The 24694-nt window shown below is 35.2% G+C and overlaps 1 protein-coding gene across 2 annotated transcripts in view; it reads right to left on the bottom strand.

Annotated features, from left to right (window-relative positions):
* The window catches only part of SP3 (Sp3 transcription factor), a 55805-nt gene that overhangs the window by 8673 nt on the left and 22438 nt on the right, over positions 1-24694 (bottom strand). For both annotated transcript variants that reach the window (XM_061135228.1, XM_061135229.1), the window contains exon 5: positions 895-1087. In XM_061135228.1, the coding sequence (XP_060991211.1) occupies positions 895-1087 (193 nt within the window). The remainder of the gene's footprint in view (positions 1-894; positions 1088-24694) is intronic.

Genomic DNA, 24694 nt, shown 5'->3' with positions numbered 1-24694 from the left:
TTAAGATATTTCACTATGACTGGAGGATTTGGTTAGTATGTTTTTAAGAGTGCTATCAGTCTTTTCTCTATATACTTCAAAGTTATGGGGAAAAGGTACCATGGCTAGTAAATCTTATTGATGAAAACTTCATGTTATTAAGAAATATATCCCTATCTATCCATTTGATTAGGTGAAAATATCAAATAGATATCAAATGATACCATGTCTGCTATGCATATTTCCTTTTTGTTAACATTTGCCTAATAAATCTCTTTCATTCCTTTATTTTCAATATTTCTGTGCCAATTTAAGACGTTCTTTATTATCAATATAAGGCTGGAGTTTGTTTTTTAAGGATGATCGGAAACTATTTCTTAATTATTAAGCTTAATCCATCCACATTTAATTCAATTACTGATGTTTTGAGTTTGTCATTTTTTTCTTAATGTTTATTTTTAAAAACACTGAACAGAAGTATTACAGTTTCACTTTTTAAAAAATTCCACCATTAATGCTTACTATTCATTTCTGTTGAAAATGGAAAATACACTGTATCACCAATTTCTAAACTTATTTTCATATAACAGTTAATCCAACTTTTTAATCAGTATTTAGGCAAATCTCATTGCTGGTTTGCAAATTATCTGATATGGGCCTGTTAAATGGCATCTTATTATACTTCTTTTTAAAGTAAACTAATTTTAGTTTTTTAAAAAAGGCATTCAGAACTAAAAATGTGATTTCATATATTTTGTTCACTAACTTTTTCTGCCACACTCATACAGACAAACACACAAGATGAGCATGTAGTGAATAATTTCCCTTAATTAGGTGACAGGGCATGCAGCATTTCAAAAATTAGGATGATGATATCAGCAGCCTAAAAAAAAAGTATGTTGCATGTGTGCATACCTCCCACCACCTTCTTTACAGTTGGGACAGGTGCAAGCTACCCTTCGAAGTCTTTTTCCTTCTTGATGTTGTTGGTCCCCTTCTTCATCTACCACCTGTACTCTTAAGTGTGTTAGATCATTGGTATTCAATGTAGAATCACCACTGAGCTGCCACTCTTCAGGATCAGGTTCTTCTTCCTTGATCCTAATATCTAAAGAAAAAAACAAATACAGATGAGAAGCAGCCCACTGGCCCAAAAAGATAGCAAGAGATCTGAGCTTCTCTAAAATAAAATGAGTAAATACTATGTATACGTAAAAAAAAATCATCTGTTGGTGGAGCATAATCATTGCTCCCTGTTGTGGATTATTCTTTTAAAACAATTTGTTTTATTCTAAATATCAGAGATTAAGCCAAAAAGCATGAGAGCTTGTTTTTTAAAATTCAGTAAGAAAGCCAATTTTTTTTTTTTTTTGAGCAAGCTAAGTCATAGAACAACCTGAAACTTAATTATAACTGTTCAAATAGTCAATATATCTAACGGTCAACTCAGATTGGAACAAATTCTAATGCCTTAAACCTATCTTGTACAGTATGTATCCATTATACCCATTTGTAGAAACTATGGGAATGGAAAATGTACATATTATGGGAATGCAATTATGCCTATCTGTACGTACTATGAAATTATTACTCATTAACCTAACCTTTAAAGTCAATCCTTGCTAAAATATCCATAATGGCCGCAACCACAGTATCACTGTGGAAGGAGGTACCTATGTATGAGAGAGTTTTTATTTTCAAGGAATTTTATTATAAACCAGACTGAGAAACAAAATGAGCATGCAATGGTGAAGAAGAGTGGATATGGCAGGAAGCTACATCATTTTCTCAGCATAGCCAAACATCTTTCTTTATATCAATAATGATAATGATATCATTTTCTAAGTGAGCTAAGAGATTTTTTCAATTCAGAAAAAACAAATTCTTTTAAAAAACAACACATGATTTAGAATACTGAATAGAATCATCTTTGGTAAAACATAAATTTCTGCCCATTTTTATTTTATGTAAACTAAAAATCTTAATAGAAAATCATTTTAGATCTATATTAGTCATTAATAATTGGAGCCAAAAGTAGCATGAAGAAAAAAATATGCTTTATCTAATATCTCCTGAATTTATACTACTGAAAACTAGAATGTACAACCAAGAAAAATGCCTCAAATAGTTTAAATTTATCAGAATAACTACAACTAAAAATCAAGGAGGGAAATGGGAAGAGAGAGCACTCTGACCTGGGCAACAGGCTATATTGTGGTGCTGCTCACTGCAACAGTAAACACTAGAAAAGGTTCAGGTGGGGGTAAAGAAGGACAGTTAATGAGTTCAGTGTTGCTGGTCATGGAGTCTGAACTGGTGTCAGGCAACCAGTAGAAAAAAAAAAGGTGGACCTGCACAGATGGAGTCCATCCAAAGAAGTAGGTTAGAAAATTCAAAGGCTATGAGTAGAATGAGAACAGAATTAGCCTGTGAAGAACGCAGGTATTTAAAGAACAGAGAAGAGGAGGAACCTGTGAAAGAAGGAAGTACCCAGGAAAATGTGCTATAACAAAAGAAAGGAAAGACAGGAAGTGGTCAACATCAGATACTGTAGAAAAATAAAGACATCAAGACAGAAACTAAGAACATGGGCAATAAGCAAAAGAGTGTTTAATAACAAGTATAGGTAAGTTTTTCAAAACATCTGGCTTGAGAGGAAGACAGAAGCATGACAGTACAGGCTGCAGGGGACCAAAGAAGAGAGTCTGGGGAGGGAGTGTTTTGTTCAGTTTGTGAAGACAGGAAAGACTTGAACATGTGTACATGTTTATGAGAACGATCAATTACAGAGGGAGAGACTGAAAACACAGAAATGAAGTCTCTAAGAAGTCAGGAGGGGATGATGATCCATAGCACTTACAGGTTAACTGAGGGAGCACAGCCACCTCTTTTTCTATTACATGAGAGAAGAAAAGATATAAGCACATTCTTTCATTCATTCAATAAATAATCAGCTACTATGTGCCATGAACTGTGTTAGACCTCAGAGGCAGAGAGAATTTGATGGCTGGAAGTTAAGGGGAAACTGCTTTCTATTTCCCCAGTGAAAAGATGAAGAATTAGATACGTATAAAATTCACCCAAACACACAACATGAATGAGTACTGATCACTCTATAATCAGGTGTCCACCTGCATCATTATGACAAACATTTAAATACTTGTACAAACACTTCAGAGTATTAGCTTTTTTACAAGTTAATTAAAAGTCTCAGCATACAAATAGCATGTATCGCATGTTGGATAAATTTTAAGTCCATAAAATGAGGAATTTTTAATATTTTTAATTGGATTATAATTGCTGTAAATATTGTGTGGGTTTCTGCCATACATCAACATGAATCAGCTAAAGGTATAAATATGTTCCCTCCATCCCACCCATATGGTAGTGTATATGTTTCCATGCTTCTCTCTCAATTCGTCCCACCCTCTCCTGCCCCCACTGTGTCCACAAGTCTCTTCTCTATGTCTGTGCCTCCACTGCTGCCCTGCAAACAGGTTGATCAGTACCATCTTTCTAGATTTCATATATATGTGTTAATATACAGGATTTGCTTTTCTCTCTCAGATGGTTTTAAAGCTACTCATTTTACAGTATTTGTGACAAGATAGCAAGGAAAAAGGAGGACAGAATGCTAAATATAGATAAAGGAGTCTAGAGAGACAGAAGAAAGATTTAAGGAAAACACACAGAACAAATAAAGCAACTGATGAGATCGGGCAAGAATGAAATACAATCTGACTGAGGGGATAACGATACTAAAAGGGCATTCCTACTCCAATTGCTAATTCTCTTAATGGAACCTATAAAATAATTTTAACATGACCGAGCAACTAACACTAAGCTTTACTTATCCTTCAAAATTAGTTCAGATGCCACCTCCTTTATACATGCTTATGTTAGAATTAATTCTATTTCACACATCCCTTTAGATAATGCTTCACTCAAAAGTGCTCAGAAAATACAATCTGACTAAATAAACAAAACCTTCCTTAAGGAGGATTTCCAGTATAGCTAATAATCTACCTGGAAAGACTGTCCCCCTGGCTTCACTATGCTCCTTCTATCTATAAACAACACATATAGATAAGATTTTAAAATTTTCATTTTATCCCAAATGGATACTTTATTTTCTAGCATCACTTAGTGAAAAAAAGAAAAGTCAGTCCATATGAACAGGACCACTTAGTGCTCACTAAAGACAATAAATTAAACTGCCCAACAGGTGTTATATCCGATTTTTTCATTTTACTTGATTGATCATACACACACTGGGATATTCTAGAATACTAATCATAAATTTACCTAATTCTAAATAACCCCTTTGCCAACCTGCATTATCAATTTAAGACAGACAAACCTTCAAACTATATCTTTAGTACCAGGCAGTCAAGTTTGTATCTTCCTCAGTATCTTAGTATAGATAATAGAAAAATATTTTTTACCAAGCTGTTATTAGAGCCCCACATGGATCCAGTTACTCTTAGAAATCTGTTTATAAAGCTCAGGAGAAGGGTAAGTAATAACCATTAAAATGGGCCACAGAAGTATAGAAAGGTATTCAATATTATTAGACATCAGAAAAATTTAAATCACAGTGAAACACCCTACACATCCAAGATGGCTAAAACTTTTAAAAACAGACCAGGCCAACTGTTAGCAAAGTAGTACAGCAACTGAAACTCCCACACTGCAGGTGGGTATGTAAATCCATAAGACGACTTTGGAAATCTTTATCTCTTAAAGCCGAACCTACGTATACCCTATAACCCACATAATTTCACTCCAACAGATGTGCATATACACATGACACTAAAAGTACAGAAATTCACCCTAAACTGGAAGTAACTCATACATGTTAGTGTTGGAATCGGGGGTGGGGGGGTGGGAATCATGATATATTCATTCATACAGTGAATATGTTAACACAATGAAAATGAACTTACATGCAACAGGAACATCACCAACGCCTAATTTTAAATAGAAGCAGACAAACACACAGACTCTCACATATAATGCCTATATCTATAGACAGATATGCCATTTAAATAAAGCTCACAAAGCTCAAAGCAACAGGAAATACTACTACACAGTGACTGCCTACCTTTATGATGAATAATGACTGGGTACAGGGAGATTGCTGAATTGCTGGCAATATCTTATTTCTTGATCCAGGTGGTAATTTCTCCTATGTATTCGTTTTATAAAAATTCATCAAGTTATACACATATGATTTGTACATTTTTCTGAATGTATACTATACTTTGAACGATTCTAAATACAAAAATTTAAAGTAACCTACAGGAGATTACTTAGGGAGTCTTAAAGACAGTCAATGTTGTGGTTATCTCTAGTTCCTATATAACCAATGACCCCCTTCTCCCACCATTGGAATTTATAAACAAAAAAACCTTAAGATGACTGTGCTCCAAAAATTAAGTCCTTAATTTGAAGTTTATAATATAATGTTATTCACTCTACAAATATGTGAGTGATTACAATATGCCGGTCACTGTTCTAGGTTTCAAGGATAAAAGTTAACAGGAGTTAAGCTCATACCTCTATCAAGTTTACTTTTTAGTGAGGGACAACAGGACAAACAGACGAGTTAATATGGCCGACTCTTGAACAATGCAGAGGTGTACCTTACGGTCCCTCTATACACATCTGAGGGTTCAACGAACTGCAGAGATCGTGCAGTACTGTTGTATTTACTACTGAAAAAAACTGGGTGTTAATGGATTTGAGCAGTTCAAACCCAGGTTCAAGGATCAAATATACAGTTTTGTTGATTGGGTTAAAAAGTACTTGGTTGATGTGTCTGTGGCTCGTGGGTTGTACTTTTTTATTATTACACTTTGTGTGGTGGTGAATTGTTATGGTAAAAAAGTAGAGTAGGGACAGACCAAAAGAAAAAGGAGTGAAGTACTTGTTTTAACTAGAGTGGCCAGAAAAGGTTTTGCTAATACAATAACATCTGACCCTGAAGGAGGACAAAGAGCAAGAAGGTGGGGGGCAAGTATTCCATGTAAAAGGAAGGGCAAGGTGGATGTATGCTTGTTGTGTTCAGAGAAATACAAGGAGGCCTATGTGGCCAGAATGAAATGAATATGAAGAAGAGTAGTAAATGATAAGACACCTGAGATAAATGTGAGATATGATATATATGATGTTATACATTGTGTATTACCTCGTAGGTCACTAAAAGCTTACATTTTATTCAGTGAGTAAAGCCACCGAGAGTAGAGGGGTGATACAGTGGCCTAAAACTAGTTAATGAGGAAGTAGTAAGGAATGCTCAGTCAGGAAATAGTTTGTAGGTAGAATCAAAGGTATTTGTGAACAGATTTGATAATTTTATGTGAGGTGTGAGAACAAGGAGTTAAATACAACTCCAAGGTTTTAGCCCTGTGCGACTAGAAAGATGGAGCTGCCATTAGCGGAAATAGAACAGAGCAGAGGTGGAGAAAGGGCTTCCCAGGTGGCACCAGTGGTAAAGAACCTGCCTGCCAATGCAGGAGACATACAAGATGCGGGCTCAGTCCCCGGGCTGGGGAGATCCCCCGGAGGAGGGCATGGAAACCCACTCACACCAGTATTCTTGTCTAAAGAATCCCCATGAACAGAGCAGTCTGGCGGGCTACAGTCCATAGGGTCCCAGAGAGTCAGACATGACTGAAAAAACTAAACGGCAGCAGCAGAGGTAGAAAACCATGGGAAAGAGGGACCACTCAGGAGCCCATTTTTGGACATCAAAGTTTTGAGGTGCCTATAGAATATTCAAATGATCGTGTTGATTAGGCAGCTAACAGATCTGGAGTTCAAACAGAACTATGGTCCACAGATAAAAATTTGGGCATCATCAACATAAACAGCTGGTTACTTAGAGGCACCTGGAATGGAGTATATACAGGTAAGAAGCCCTGGAGCACTAAGTGAACAGAGGAGATTAAAAAAAAGAACAGTGAGACAGGAGGAAACTGGTGTCCAAAAGCCATGAGAAGAAATCTTTTCAAGAACAACATAATCCTAAGTTCTCTAGGACATTTGTGTATACATTCAAGAACTTTATAAACTTAACAGCACTGTTTTTTTTATCATGCCTATTAATATTTTCTACCTCAAAATGCTTAAATTTCCTCTTCATCTGGCCTGATATATGACAGACTACTGTCAGTTTATAGTTTCAACTATAGCTCTGTCCCACAGATATAGCTGTTTTCAAAGTCTACCCAAGTAAAACAAGTTTGTACAAGAAATATATAAATGGGAAAAAAAAAATGTCCAGGGTGTCCCCAGTGGTCCAGTGGTTAAGAATCCATCTTGCAATGCAAGGGACACTGATTCGATCTCTATAGTCTGGGAAGATCCCACACAAGGGACAAGTAACCCCATGTGCCACCAACTACTGAGCCTGCACTCTGGAGCCCACAAGCCGCAACTGCTGAAGCCCATACACTCTAGGGCCCACGCTCTGCAAGAAAAGCTACTGTGAAGAACAACACTGAAAACAGAGTAGCCCCCACTCTCTACACAGAACTAGAGAAAGCCCACAAGCAGCAATGAAGACCAACTGCAGCCAGAAATAAAAAAAACATTGAAAAAAACATTTTTTTTCCAATTTCCTGCACACCTCAGTAAAAGCTGAAGGAAAAGAAAAAGAAACAGGGACATCAAATCATGAAAACCATATATGTATACACACACACACACATACACACACAGAGCATGGTTACAAAGATAGGACCAATTTTCTTGTATAGTAAATGGACAAACACAAAATTATAGAAAGATATATTTTAACATGTCATTAGTATATTTTTAAATAAAGAAAAAATAGAGGCTGTATAATCAATATTAGTTAAGCATTAATAACTCAGGGAATGTCTAGATTTCTATTAAAAATATTACCAGAAGAAATACTAAACGCTTCTTCTGAAGACTATTTGCTAATTATTTGTCAATAGAGCTAACAGAATATTTATGATAAGTTCTTTGCTGGTTTATTAAGCCTGAAACATGCATATTTAATTTAAATAATTAACACTAGATAAATATGAATTACAGTACTGTTGATAAAATGACACATTCTCCTTTATCAATAGGATATCATTAGGACTTTGTTGTTCTTATCAAAGGCTTTCATGTTCTCTGCCTTCAATTTTTAAAGTACTGATGAAATTACTTCATTTGAGTCTAAAAATTTGTTTTCTCTTTAATCAGTTTCACCTGCTTATAAAAATCACCTAAACAGAATTACAGGATAATCCTATAAGATCTCATATATTATTTAATTAGACTTTCACATTCATAATTATTTAAATTCCTATGAACATTTCAGGGCTACCATGTCTTTTTCTAGTTTTTCTTTCAAGGGGATAGTTCTAAACTATAGACATGGATTCCTGAAAATATAACTTCTCTAATCTGATCAAAAGAATTAACACTTTAGTGGAAAGTTTTAAAGCCAAATTTTATTTCTTTACCAAGTATAAACTATATATATATATATATATATGAAATCTCTACTTTAACATGAAGCAATCTCTTTCCCATAAACCCTATATTCTTAGCTTTGGATCATTACTCTTCTATGACTGCTCCCTTGCCCTCAAATTTAATCTTTAATTCATCTCTATTTATCTTTTTCAAATCCAACCCTCTTCTATTTTTTATAGCCTTTCCCCAAATTATTTTCAAAGCTTTTCTACCCAACTAAAGATTATACATTAATAAAATTATTCTTAGTAAATCTAAACAAAAGCTTTTATAAGATACACACACAAAGATGTAACTGGAAATGACTGATTTTCTAATATGCCTTATAGAAGACCTCATGTTATTGACATACCACAAATATATGAGAAGAAAAACTATGACCTGCAATTAATACACTGTAAACAGTGAAATATTTATTTAATCTGCAGTAGTAAATATATGTTACTGTTAAAGAAACAGTGTTCTACTCTACCAGATGATAAAATGTAAGGTTTACTGTTTGCTGAACACTATTACAAGTACTTAATATACATTAATTTACTTCATACTCCCAACTACCCTAAGGTTTTAGCAGTACTTTTTCCGTCCTATCTATGAGAAACCAAAGAGGTTAACTAGTTTGCCTTAAGTCACACAGCTGAAAATTGGTGAAGCAGGGACAAAAGACAAAGAATTATGCAAAACCACATTGCAGGGACTTCCCTAGTGGTCGTGTTTAAGAATCCACCCGCCAATGCAGGGGACACAAGTTCAATCCCTGGTCCAGTAAGATTCCACTCATGGAGGGGCAACTAAACTCTTGCACAACTACTGAAGCTGGTGATCTACAAGAAAAGCCACCGCAATGAAAAGGCTGTGCACCACTAGAGGAGACTCCACTCCCACAACTAGAGAAAACCTGCACACAGCAATGAAGACGCAGCACAGCCAAAAATAAATTTAAGAAAAACATACTGCAAGTATTGCTAAAAATCAGTTCCCTCCCAGGGCTAATGTCCAGGAATAGTAGTCTAGCCTTTTTACATATGAATATGTAGTTTTAATTTAGCTTGTTCAAATTAAATTAGTGACTTAAAAAAATCTATTGATAAAGAAAATGTTATATATACATACAATGAAATATTGTGCAGCCTCAAAAAAGGAAATCTTGTCATGTGCTACAACATGGATAAATCTTGCTAACATCACACCAAGTGAAACAAGCCAGACACCAAAGGATTAAATGCTGCATCAGTCTACTAATATGAAGTATTAGAAGTACACAAAACCTGAGAAACAGAATACAGACGGTGGTTGCCAACGGCTAGGATTACAGTCCATGAGGTCGCAAAAGTCAAGACATGACTGAGCGACTGAACAGCAAAGGCTAGAGAAAGATGGAGAATGGGTACTGTTTCAGTTTCACAAGGTGAAAAGTTCTACAGCCTGTTGTACACTAGTGTGAATATATTTAACACTACTGAACTATACACTTAAAACAGTGAAAATAATAAATTTAACGTTATGTGGTTTTTACTAACAATTTTTAAAATCTGGGGAAATTTCCCTTGTTGCTTCCCACTCCCACAGATGACCTATTTTAGGAATCTTACTGATAAAATCTTCAATATCACAGATAAAAAGTTCAAATTAACTATGAAGGATACACATCAATGAGCCTTTGCTAAGGCTCATCCCTTCCTCCATTAAGCTGGAGACTCGTTTTCCTCTCTAATTTCATATTGAAAAAGACTACTTTAAAGCTATTCCAAAGTTTCTTAAAAAAGAAAAAGATGTTTTCCTCCACCACTCCCCTAGGTTAAAATAATACCCAAAAGAGAGTTCCCAATAAGTCCTGATGGCCTTCTAAGAAACAACAAGTAATTTGTTACAAGAGGTCTCACAACTGTCACTATTCAAATCCTAATAGTACCCACACATTCATCCTAAAAGTAGATTCAATTTTTAGAGACAAGATGATGATCAGAAGTCACATGTTATGAGTAATATTAGTACTTAAACTGTAAGATATAATTTTTGTTCTTCATTCAAAACAAACCATGATCATAATATAAACTGGATCCCTACAGTAGTTTACCTCCCAAGCACCTAACAGTCATTGGAATAAGCAAAATACCTTCTTAGTCTAAGGACTAAATACACTGTTTTGTTTTGTTTTTTTAAGTCTTCTTTAGTAAGACTAAGAAGGGAAATATACAAAAACAGCAGTAAGTTACATATGATTTTTTGTATACTCACCTCTCACAATCTTAACTCTTCAGTTTTCATATCATCCTTCTAGTAGATATTAAACGTATCTTCTCCCATGATCACATATATATATTTTATGTTACTCACCAAGGGTGTAAAAGATAGCACTGCATTAATTCTACCACTAATCCATTCTAATTTCACACAGCAAGTAAATTCTCTTCCAAATTGGTTTGCACTCAGGAATTCCCTGGTGGTCCAGTGGTTAGGACTTGGCCCTTTCACTCCCGGAGTGGGGTTGGGCCTGGGTTCACTCCCTGACTAGGGAACTAAGATCCTGCAAGCCATGCAATGTGGCCACCCCACCAAAAAAAAAAATTTTGGTTTGCAGTCATCTCTTAAAATATTCTTTTAAAAAAATAACTGATAAGATAGATACTATATATTTGTATCATAATTTGTTGAAATAATAAAGGCAGTGGCATATAGCACATTACTATATGCTCATTTTTTCAAATTTAAACAACCGGGGTGGCGGGGGCGGGGTTCCTCTTTTAAGTTTTAATTATCAAAAAGTCCTTTAAAAAAGTAAACATTAGAAGAGTGTGATCTACTTCAATGTTTTAATTATTTATCACTAAAAAACCAGAAAACTTCTAAAATTCAAAATCTGCAGGGCATGAGTTGTTTAGGACGGTAGTTTACCAGGTAAACTACAGGTTACCATATTGTGAATGGAAATCTCTCCAGACTTAATCATACATTTACCTACTTTCTTTAGCAGGAAGTTAACGACTCAAATTCATTATTAAAAATAATTTATGGTATTAACATTGTATTAAAGACATACAGAATTGTTTTTACTATTATTATTTCTTCTATATACTTGTGGGGTTTGTTTTGGTTTGGTTTTTTGCCTTCTTCCCAACATTCACCATTCATTGCCCATTCTAATGTGTATCTTCCAAGCCAGTTTTAAACTGGGAAATTTGTGAGAATTGTTCAAACTGTATATAAAATATATTATGCCTAAAGAAAGAACTTAAGGCTTTTCCTAAGAAGCCCAAACCCCCCAAAATGAAGATGGCCACAGCAGCAATACATGCTCCAGAATAGGGATTTTCTAATTATAGTTCCTTAAAGGATACTGTAAATGTCAGCAGAAAGATGACTACGTATAAGCCTCAGGCCCTTATATAAATCAGAGCAACCCCATAAAGTCAGTTTTATACATTGGAGTTCTACCTAAGGCTTCATGAGCTAAGGTTCTACTTTAGCACTGAACTAAAACTGATGTTGCTGCCACTGATATTAGCGTTAGAAAAAAACAGTGTTTTGGGGTTTTTTCCCTACCACCTCATTTTAAAAAAATATTGCCTTTAAACAAAAGATTCCCTCAATCCTGTGTTTAAAGTGCATATTACTTTCTTCCTAAGGTTTATTCACTCCACTTTCTACAGATTCAACAATCTTAATTTTAGCTGCTACCACCAGAAACAGGAAATAGTGCTTTAAATCGGGGGTCCCCAGCCCCTGGGTCATGGACCAGCAGCTAGTCTGTGGCCTGCGAGCAACTGGGCCGCACAGCAGGAGCAGAGCTTCCTTTGCATTTATAGCCGCTCCCTATTGCGAGCATTACCAACTTATCACAATGTAATAATAATAGTAATAAAGTGCACAATAAATGTAATGCATTTGACTAATCTTGAAACCACAACCTCACTCCAAGTCCATGGAAAAAATTGTCTTGCATGAAACTGGTCCCTGGTGCCAAAAAGGTGGGGACTGTAGACCCAGTAAACCATATATAGTTTAACCATTATTTCTAGTTTTAACAATTATTTAACAATTATTTCTAGTTAAAATGTTACAAGTTTCACTGTTCTCTTATTTTTTCCTGTGTCTTCTACAATATATAATCTCTTTGCCATGTTACACATAAGTGTCCGTGGGTGGGCTTGGCTTTATAAAGAAATACAAGCCAAAAAGCTGTATCTTGGCAGTTTTAGAATTTGTACATTTTCTTATGCCCTCAAAGCTTAGTGTATTCACCATTTACTCAGCACCTACTATGACTAAAATGATAACATAATACATTAATAAGAATTAGTGAGGTGGTGCTATAGTTAACAAACAATCCAAAAATCTCAGTGGCTTGACACAACAAAAGTTTGTTTCCCATTAATTTTACATGTCCAGCTCTGGCTGGCAGGGGAAAAAATCTGCTTATCAGTCTCTCAGGACTCTACTTGACACATACTTCCAAAACTGTCTTGCCAGGAAGGCAATGTGGTAAATCATCACACTCTTAAAACTTCCATTCACATTTTATAGCCACAGTAAGTCAGATGGCTATGCTGATTTTAAAACTGACATGAAACAGCAATCCTATCATGTGCTTAGAAAGAAGTGATATATTTACCGAAGAATCATGACTCCCAAGTCCCCATGCTGGTCAAATATTCAATTTACTTTTCCTCCCACATTTGGATACATCTGTCCCTTTAGTTAAACCCCATGTAGTTAAAAGTATCAAACTCAAAGCTCCCGGGTCCAGGTATGGCCCTTCTTTACAGAGACCTATTTTCTAAAACAAGTTATCTACCTGCTTTCACAGACACAATACACAATGACAGAGAAAGGCAAGCATAACCATAATATATATAAATATATATTCTTGTCCAAAAGAGGAGGAAGAGGAGATAAAATAGTCAATAGTTCGGAGCAATTCATAAACCCTGCTGAACAGGTAGGATAAGTGTTCTCTGCTCTGGGGCAGAGGATTCTCTGATCACTGGGAGGAGTTTCTCTGTCCAGTGTTCTCTAAGTCTTTCAGCTCTACCTTTCAGGAGATGTATTTCCTTGCCTGCTATCCTCCTCCACAGGTGAAGTGGACACAGGGAGTGTGCATCTTTAGCTAAGCATCTTTAGCTAACTCTCAGCCTGCTGGCAGAAGATCAGTGGATGGCAATCACATTGTGCAATTACACTTTCTTTCATACTTTCCACTCTTGTTTCTTGGGCTGTACAACTCTCCAAAAAACTTAGAGGCTTCCTTACCTGTTTGATTCTAGCCATTTTCAAGTGCTGATGTCTAGAACCACAAATTTTTGTCTAGACATGTCTTTTAGGCATTCTACATTTCTTTGCTTTCATGTCCCATAAGACTGTATGGGGTCTATTCCTCTCTACTTAATTGTGGGTGCCTTGGAACTACTTGGCTTTAATAGGGAAAAGACATACTTTTTTAAAAAGTCTCTTTTCCCTAACCCAGCTGAAAGGCACCAGTCCCTTAAGCAGAGAGACCTCTACTCTGAAACACCCTAATCCATTCAGACTTTTTTTTAACAGTCAGTAACCTTGATTGCCATAAAAGTTTTTATTTTTTTACTTTTTTTTGTTTTTTTTTTTCATTTATTTTTATTAGTTGCCATAAAAGTTTTAATTATCTGCTCAAAAGATGTCTCAGTTTCATCTCTTACTGACAGTGAGAAACAATTGCTTTTTCCAATCCTACAATTCCCCAAATTTCTGGAGTCTCTTTACTGCTCTTCCTTCCTACTTACACAAAGTAGCTAGTAGTATGTTACAGCTCATTTCTTTCTTATATCTTTTCAGATGGAGCTAACAGCAGCAAAAACAGTTTGTTTTCCAACCTCATCTCCTAAAGCTATAAATGCATTAGGTACATTACTAGCCTTCCAAGTTATTGCAGGCAAGTTTTACCAAATGCTTCCCTAAGCTGCATCTTCCCAACCTCTAGTATCAGTTTCCTTGCTGCCCTGATCCTTGACCAATGCCACATTTGAGGGGCTTTGTTAGAGCACCCTACTGCTTATATCAACTTTGCTTTTAAGTCAAGACAGGTTACATTAATTTTGTTCAATAGAAATAGCTTTCAAGTCACATATACAATTTTAAAGTTTTCAGTAGCCACATTTAAAAGGCAAAATGAAACAGCAAAATTATTTTTTATGTATTTCATTTAACACAATATATACAAAATAATTTACATTTTAACCTGCACACAATATAGAAATTGTTGAGATATTTTACATCCTTTTCACACCAAATTTTTAAAATCCAATTGTATTTTTACATTTAATCACATCTTAAACCAGTCTAGCCACATTTCAAGTGCTTAACAGTATCATGGAGCCGGTGGCTACCATATTAGACCATGCAGGGCAAAATAAAACTGCAGTAGCAAGCAGCCCCTGAAATCTCAGTGGCTTAAAACAAAGGCTTATTTTTTATTCATGTCCACCATAATTTAGCCAAGAGTGTACTACATGCTTTCCTCACTTATGGATCAAGACTGGTAGAACAGTCAGTATGGCATATTTCATTGACAAAAGCAAACTACAAAACTGCACCCAACTTGGTTGTGCCCAGAAAGAAAACCAGAAATATAAGGTAGATACAGCTTTAATGACTATCATAACCAATTTTTAAATCACAATTTAAAACTTTCAAATTATATCATCAAGGAATTATACTTTAAAATTTTCCTTTTTTCCCAATAGATACCTACTTCAAAAAGCAAATAAAGTAGTAAACTACTACTACTAGTTAGCTAGTTAAAATAGAACTCTAGGACAAATGCAGTTTCTCTGCCATTAAACATAACCTTCTCAATAAAGCTTCTGGAGATTCGGTTAAAGCAATCAAAAAGATATGACTAGAGCTCAAATACTATTTCTTTTACTTCATTTTGGTAAACAACTATTCCAAGTACTCTTTAACTTCTCTTATCAATTCTTTTCAAGTGACTACTGCCACTGAAACAAAGTTGAAGAAAAATTAAATGGAAGAGAAAATGCCACATTTATTCCGCTACAGTGGATAAAAGAGAGGAATATAATGTTAATCCAGACTAAAGATAATTTTAGTACTTTTTTCAAAAAGATTTCCTTATCACCTTTAGAAGTTAACCTTCTGTCATTTAACACTATAACAAAACAATCAATTGCCTATTTATTCATCCAAAACAAAGTTATTATTTCAAAGCTTAAAGCTTTATTTTCACAGGTCTATGGCTAAAACTCCCTTCTTCTAAAAATAAATGCTTACACTCTATTTTATCTTCACTTAAGCATCCAAAGAAAGAATTTTAGCCTATTAGAGGGCCCAGTATACTGGCTGGATTACATGAAGTTTTAGGAATTAAAGGGTATCCCAATGAGATAAAAAAAATGGTAAGCAATAGATCACAAGGAAAGACTACTGTAAATAACAGAGGAAATTTTGGTTAGGGAATAAATGTGCACTGGTATATATGTGGATTGGTTTCAGATAACTATTAATAGCTCCCTACAAACTCTTTGAAGTTGGGTGTTCTTATTAATTGTGATTCAGGATAAAATAAGCATTTAAATAAAGCACAAATAATAATATCTCAAACCAATAATCAATGTAGATGATTTTCTAAGAGAAAATAGTAAGACAAAGCCAAGTCGCAACCAACCAAACCAACCCAAAACTACACTAATTCCAAAGTAAACTTTCTGATGACAGCCATCAGAAGATAGAAATATCTGTTTTCACGCTACTCAAAGAACTCTACTTCTGCACTAAAACTATTATCATAAAAGAATATCTTAGAATGGTATAAACTATACACATTCTTCTGCATTTTTTATTGATGCTAACAGAGCACTTTATTAATTTGTAGTCCCCATCCCCAAGTCTCCCATCTTCTTTTGTAACTTTCTCATTCGTTTATCCACTCATGACTTCATGTCTTCACCTCTGTTCTACAGAACTCCAGTCCTCTGTCCTGAGCTCAGTCCTCTCTCTCTACCACCAACAGTCTTTCCAACCTAGCACCACAAATTCAATCCATTAAAACTGGTATCCTTTTCTTCCCCCAGATCAGTTTCCCTTCCCAACTCTGCCAATGACATGATATTTTTAAAAGTAAGGACTTATCTTTTATTCCCACTAGCTTATCACTAAATCCTGTAGATTCGTCTTCTAAAATGTCTAGCATTTTTTAGCTCATTACTTTATTCTCATGTAACTCAAATAGCTTCCTACAATTCCTATCATCTTCAGTGCCAGTTTCTTCCCATTCCAATCTATTCCTGAAGTATATTTTCCAAGGGCTGCATTTATTCATGTTATTTGTTTAAAAACCTTCAAAGGCTTAAGTTGAAAATATTAAAATCCTCACCAACAATCCTCAGAGCTTTTACTCTTACCCAAATGAGCCCTATCAGTTTCCAGTCCCCAACACCATCGAAGCCTTCTATCTACACTGTTACAGCGTTTCCCAAAGTGTTTCTCACAATTCACCTAATGAAACACTCAACTCCAGATATGTATAATCGAAAAAAGATGCTGCTTGCTTCCTTTCCTTAGACAGGTTTATTTTCCACTATGCTAATGAGGATTCTCATAACCTATTTAATAATACCCATTTAGTATCTTTTGTTTAGTCACTAAGTTCATGTCTCTTTTGTGACCCTGTGGACTGAAGCCCTGCCAGGCTACCGCGGGATTTTCCAGGCAAAAATACAGGAGTGGGTTGCCATTTTCTTCTCCAGGGTATCTTTCCGACCCAGGGATTGAACCCACATCTCCTGCACTGGCAGGCAGATTCTATACCGTTCAGCCACCAGGGAAGTCACCATTAATATCTTTACAAGTCATTTTTTGGGGGGAAATGCTGGGTTATTAAATTGTCTTCTGGATAAGCTGAACTTATATGACTTTTTGACATATTCTCACTTATATGACTTTTTGCCTTGTAAAACACATCTTCCCCTCATTTTTCTACCTATACAAATCTATATTCATCTGCTGAAGTTCTCCCTTTTCCATAAAATCTGCCCTGTCAAAACCCTCTTTGATATTAGACTCCTCTGAACTTTAATTCTTCTAAATTTCCTCATATGCAGACAGGACTAAATCAAAATTCCTTTTGCTTCTTCCCCCCCTCCCCAGTTTTATAGATTCATTTCTGAAACATAATTCTCAATGTCACGAGTCTTTAAAAAGCTACACATTTAACACAATTACACAGCTGGAAGTAGTATACAATAAACAAGTACCAGATATTTCACACAACTGAACAAAGTTAATTATTTCAGAAACAAACAGGTAAAATTCACATCATGTTACCACACAAACCTATGTTTATTCTGTACCTATTATTCATATTTCATTTATTTTCCAAAAAAAAGCACAGAGACTGAAAGATGAATAAGAAATAACTGCTGAAGTCCAAAAGAAGACAAATGTTAACTACAAAACACAACAAAAGAAACACATGCTATTAACAAAGTAGTAACTTAAAGGAGTCAGGAAAGGCTATGGGATGAGGTAGTATCTGAGCTAAGCATCAGAAGATGTCAACTCAAAGGTTACTCCTTTATGTTCCTAAATGTGGTTCAACATCAGTATACGATTTACCACATTACATTAGAATCTTCTACCTGACTGCTTAACCCAATGGTTCTCAAAGAAAAGAGAGGAAATTTTGTCCTGTGGAAGACAGCTGGCAATGTCTGAAGTCATTTTTATTGTCACAAATGAAGGGTTAGGAGTGCAACTGGCATCAAGTGAAAGATACTGCCAAACAATCTACAATGGAGAGGACAACCCCCACAACAAAGAATTATTAGGTCTAAAATATCAATAATGTGAAGTTTTGAGAACACCCAGGCTAATCTTTAGAGTATGAACAATTTTGGTGTAAGAAGTATCTTATTCATCCTCGTATGCCCACCACTGGACAGAGCAGGAAGTCTATATACGGTGATAGACGCAGTAAGGGCTTTCCCTGACAGCTCAGCTGGTCAAGAATCCACCTGCAATGCAGGGGACCCTGGTTCGATTCCTGGGTCAGAAAGATCCACTGGAGAAGGGACAGGCTACCCATTCCAGTATTCTTGGGCTTCCCTGGTGGCTCAGCTGGTAAAGAATCCACCTGCAATGTGGGAGACCGGGGTTCGACCCGGGTTCGACCCCTGAAGAAGGGAAAGGCTACCCACTCCAGTATTTCTGGCCTGGAGAATTCCATAGACTGTATATAGTCCATGGTGTTGCAGAGTCGGACACAACTGAGCAACTTTCACTCACTCACAGGCTCAATAAGCCTCATTTTAAAGGCAATGGAATACAATTTACATGTCAATTATACCTAAATATAGATGAAATAAAAAACAAAGGCAATGGAAGAGTCAGTGAAGATTTTAGAGAAGGCAACAACCTGACCTATGTTTAGGGAAGATAACTGATGTAAAGGATATGCTGAAATGATTTCCAGTATCTTCCAAAATTAAAAATGCACATAATCACCAAGTATGTATCTATTGTGCAGATACACATGCTTTCCCTAATGGGGAAAAATATGTGTATAATCACTGCAGTATAATTTTAAGATAGAAAATGAATACACATCAGTAAGGATATTATTAAATGACAAGATACCTGTTCAACAGAATAGTGTTATTGCAATTGCCAAGAATGAGATAGCTCTATTCTTGTATAATTAATAGAGGCAACATAAAAATTTTTAATGCAGAAAAATGAGTACAGCTTTAGGGAATGGCAGAGAATATATAGGTATGGTAGTGTTTGTAAATGTATCCTTCCACCAGAGATATTCCATACAGTTAAACAAACAAACCTGGTAACAATGGCTATCTCTAGGGAGAAGAACAGGAGGGTTAAGATAAGGAGGGAAAGATCTTTAAATCACCCTTTAATATATTTTCTGAATGTATGTCTTGCGCAGGTATTACTTATTATCCAAGAAATAAATTTTCCAAAAAGAATTTTGAATGTACTGGAGAGAGGAAAGATTAGCGGAATGAAAAACAAATTAACTATTTTAACAGCCCAGGAGAACAGTAAAAGCCAGACTAGTAAAATGAAAATGGACAGGAAGGAAAATCACAAAAACATGGCAGAGAAAACCAAAAGGACTTGGAACTTTCTACCAGGAAACAGATAAGAGTTAACCCTGCACCTGCATGCAAGCAGCTAAAGGTAACAGGAGAAAGAAAATAATGGTACCAATTACTCAAGAGAGCACCCAGGAACCCCTCGCTTCCCAATTCTCTCAGATGACCATTTCATGCCTTTCTCCTTCTTAAATTTCTAACACCTGTCCTCATCCATCTCATTACAGAAGGAAATTAGAAGCAATCCAACAAGAATTATCTTATCTTTCAAACAACTGTCCCATATGATTATTCCCAATCTTACATGTGGCCAATCTCTATACCTGTGTCCTGTATTTCATGTTGCTTGCCTTCTTAAATAACTTTTCTCTATTATACCTTCTTCCTACATCATCAATTTCTTACTCTTTACTAAGACATTCCCAAAAAACCCACCCTGACCTCAAGCCTACCTCCAACTACTGTGTCCTATTTCAACATTTATCCTAACAGGAAAAAAAAAAACCTTTAAAATATTTGTTTGTAATTATGTTGCCACTCCCTCTTCCCTTCACCTCCTTTTAACTAATCACTCTATCCAGGCCTTTCTTCCTAACACTCCACTGAAACCACCTGTTACCAACAACTAGACTCCAATTCTTCCATCTTACCTCCACACTGTCTGAAGTCCAGAACTGCCCTTTGAGCGGCCGCTCCCCCGGCGTCCAGGGCCCTGCCCCTGCCCCGGTGCCTCCTGCTCGCCCGACGTCCAGGGCCCTGCCCCTGACCCGGTGCCTCCTGCCTCCTGCTCACCTGGCTGGTTCCTCCTCCACTTACAATCCCCTCAATGTTGAGAACGTCCTCAGATTCAGCCAGATTTCCCTTATTTCGGTCATTTCAAGTTTCAGTTCCTAAATTTATGTTTGGTTCTTTTACAAATCTGCCATGTCATTTTCATTATAATCTCCAGCTCTGTGCTAAAACTTTTTAAGCTTGGCTTTTACCTTCTAGACCATAGTAAAAACGACTGTTTTAGTCTATGTTGGTTATCTGAAGGTCCAGGAAGTCTCATTTCTGTTGTGTGATGTTTTCTGCTGATTCTCACTCCTGGCATGTCATCTCATATGCCTGATTTTACCTATGATTCTGTGCTAGACACTGCATTTAAAAATCAAGAAAATAATCTGAGGCTCAAAATGACACCATTTTCCAATCTCTTCTTTGCCTGTATTCTTTCCCTAGTCCCACTTCAAAATCTCTTGGGGGCTTTTAATACATCTCTCCTAAGCCTAACGCAGAGTAATTAAATTAGAATTGGGAGGAGGGGGAACACAAGTTGATTGCATTTTTAATTCCCTGTGAAGGTCTACTATGCAGCCAAATGTTAAAAATCTATGATCCCAATTTTTTCATCCAGTCACTTCTATCTACATTAATGGCTCCCCAAACTTATCTCCAACACAATCTGAGCTCCAGATTCTGATAAACAACTGCTTACTTGAACCAATCACTTGGAAATCTAATAGGTATTTCAAATTTAACAAAGCCACAACAGAACTCTTAATTCTCCCTTCACCCCACCCTGCTCCAGACTTTTCTTATTACTAGCCTAGACAAATTAATTATCTCCTTTTGCCTATATTACTGCACTAGCCTTGTCCTTACTGTAGCCATTCCAACCTCAAACTACCATCCCCACTGGCCACAGGATCTGCCAGTGATCATTTTAAAACATAAAACCATCCAATGTTTTCATATTAAAAAAGAAGAATCTAAGTTCCTTACCATAGTCTTTATTATCTTGCCCCTGCCTACTTCCAATCTCATCTTCTGACTCCTCTCATTCACTAAACTCCAGTATATTTACTCATTGCTTTTCTTCCAGATATCATTAAGACAGGTTTTTCAACGTTCAAACCTTAACTTCTATTAAAAAAAAAACAAAACAAAAACCTGAACTTCTATTTCACCTACACATAGGGAGATATTTCCTAATCATCCTAGCTAAAATAACAACAATTCTCCATGGTTTTTCCATATTCCCTACTATTCCATAACCCTAACTATATTTTCTTCAAACATTAATTATGTAAAATTACTGTGCATGCTTATTTGTCTTTTTCCACTGAAACACAAAATTTATGAAAGTAGGGACTTTGTCTCTTATACTGTTGCAAAGTATTGACTTCTCAAGTTGCTGGCAAGATGATGGTACTACTCATCAAAGGATAATTTATGTATTTATTAAGTGTTACACATTATGTACCCTCACATAAAATAAAGTTAGATATAAAATTTGTGCCCCCAAACCACTAAAATGACCAAGGAGTTTAAAGACTAGCTTTAATAAGCTATTCTCTTAATTAAAAATAATACTGAACTACAAAACAATGCATCAAAGAAACTATACAATGAAAATCATACATTAATTAGTGATTTACATGCTGTTGTGTCCATTAAGAACTCTAACTTACATTATCATTATATTATGTGGTAAATTTGGTTACTCATAAATTAAATACACTATTTCAAAAAGCAAAGAGAAAAGTATTTAAAAATAGACATGAGCAGCCATCTGTTGAAGATGCATCTAATGAGTTAAACTAGCTGATCCCTCTAAGATGCCATGGTTTCTATCATACAGGTACATAATACTGTTATAAATACCATATAATAATGATACTGTTATTATATTTACCAATGTTAAATTAAAAAGATATGAGACTTTTGTAGGTATCACTGTCAAGGGATTACTCACGGATCTGTAAACACTAATTTTTCATAGAATACTAAGAAAATAATAAGGGTGACCAAAAACTTATATTAAAATGACTTACTTTAAAAGTCACATAGTATAGTCTAGACATTTTTCTTGGCATAGGAATTGTAATTTGAAATTTCCAATTTCTTGCACAAATTGTTGAATAGCATCAGATGACTTGCAAACAATACAAACTAAACTAAAAAATTATGATCAGAGTTTCTCAATTATTTTACTAAAAAAAAAGTCTAGTTAAGATCTTAGATTTAAAAAATAAATTTTTTAAAAAAGAAAAGAAAAACTTACATGTAAAACTCACCACTGACCAAACAATGGCAAAAAAAATGGGAGAAAATATCTCTGGTATGTGACAAGACTAAAGTCCTTAACATATAAAGATGTCTTTTTAAAAGTGTCTTACAAATCAGTAGAGGGGGAAAAAAAAGCAAAAAAACATGAAAGAAAGGGAACTGACCAAACACAAATAGCCAATAAACATTCAAAGCTGATCAGATTCCCCAATAAAAAATGAATGTATTAGATTCTATTTATACCACCCCAAAACTCTGCCTCTGCCATTTGATAAAATGATATCCCAGTACAAAAAAAACCAAAAACAAACAAACAAAAAAAACAAAAACCAAAAACAAACCCTATACTTGCATACAATGCTGGTGAAAAAGCATTTCTGCAGTATATATAAAAGCTTTAAATACTTCTGCATAAGGAAATAATCAGAAGTGTGAGCAAATTATTTCTATGTAACAGGAAAAAAATGAAAAATATCCTAAACACCTAATAAGAGGATCATCTAAATCATGAAACATTTGCACAAAAATACTTAGTAATGAAATCAACTAATCATGTAGAAAACTAATGACACGGGGACATGTATACAACATATTATTTGAAAAAAAAAAAAATTATAAAGTTGCTGCGCACATGACCCCAATTTTATAAAGACATTTAAAATATGAAATATGCACAAAGAAAAGATTCGAAGATTATATGGCAGAATACTAGCAGGTAATTTACCAACTTTACTAGCTGTAGGATTTTTTTTCCTGTTTTCTCTTCAGAACTGTCCTGAATTTCTGTATCTGCTATTACTCTTTGTCTTTGCTACACTTCTCCTTTTCTATTTTCTGTTGGATTGATAATTTACTAACTCCTGCCCCAGTACAGAAGCTAAAAATTGCATCCTGGAACAGAGAGAGCACAGAGGATTTTCAAGGCAGTAAAAATACTCTTACAATACCATAATGATGGATATTATTATACATTTGTCCAAACTCCAAGACTGTACAACAAGAGTGAACCACTATATAAACGGTGGCCTTTGTGTGATTATGATGAATCAATGTAGGATCATCAGTTTTAACAAACATACCACTACGGTGAAAGATGTCAATGATGGAGGAGGCTATGCATGTGTAGGAGCAGAAGGTATATGGAAAATCTCTGTACCTTCTCTTCAATGTTGCTATGAATCTAAAACTACTCTTAAAAAAAGCCTTAATTTAGAAATATACATATATAATTGCATTTCTGTTCTCTTGATACTTATATCCAAATTATAAATAGATGTAAAAAGACTAAAATTATTCTCTATAAAAATGATCCTCCTAAAAATGACAAGAATCTTTAACCAGAAACCAACCCCTACCAGTCCCACACCCCTATTTTTGTTTTAGGATTAGCATTCCATTTCTTAAAAATATAAATAAGCATTAACTACCAAGAATAATGAATACCATGTATTAAAATACAACTGATTAAAAAAATGAGTTCATAATGATATACTAAAAAAAATAAAGAGAACCTCTGATGGATGCTAAGACACCAACTCATTCTGAAAACAAATAAAAGGAATGGATTTAACAGCTTATCCTGCCTTTCTTGTACAAACTGTGCTTTGGGGGTAACCAAACAGCTAACAAGAGAAGACTGTTCAAAAAAAGAATCACAGCTTAACACAAAAGTATTGAGAAAATTAGAAAAATCACTGTTTTGCAAATCTTAATGAACCCAAATGACAATGAGGAAAAGCTGAGACTTAAGAGGCACATGAACCGATTAAAGACACGGCCCTTGTTTGAATCCTAATTTGATCAATTCTAGAAAGATATTTTTAATCATTTTGGGAAAACTAAACATTGCAAGGATACTACCCAAATATTATTTATTTACTTAAACATTTAAAGGGTTACTATCAATTTAGGGTACTGTATGTAATGGTACTATGGTTATGGTTCTTAAAATCCTTATTCATTAGCACAGCAGTTTCCAAACTTTAAGTCTTAAAAATTACTGAAAACTTTAAGGAGTTTTTGTTTCACCCTTTGCCAGAGGTGAAAGAGAATGATTGATTATG

The sequence above is a fragment of the Dama dama genome, chromosome 33, assembly GCF_033118175.1.
Source record: "Dama dama isolate Ldn47 chromosome 33, ASM3311817v1, whole genome shotgun sequence".
NCBI lineage: Eukaryota > Metazoa > Chordata > Mammalia > Artiodactyla > Cervidae > Dama > Dama dama.
The sequence above is the reverse complement of the archived record's forward strand: the minus strand, read 5'-3'. Positions and strand labels throughout refer to the sequence as shown.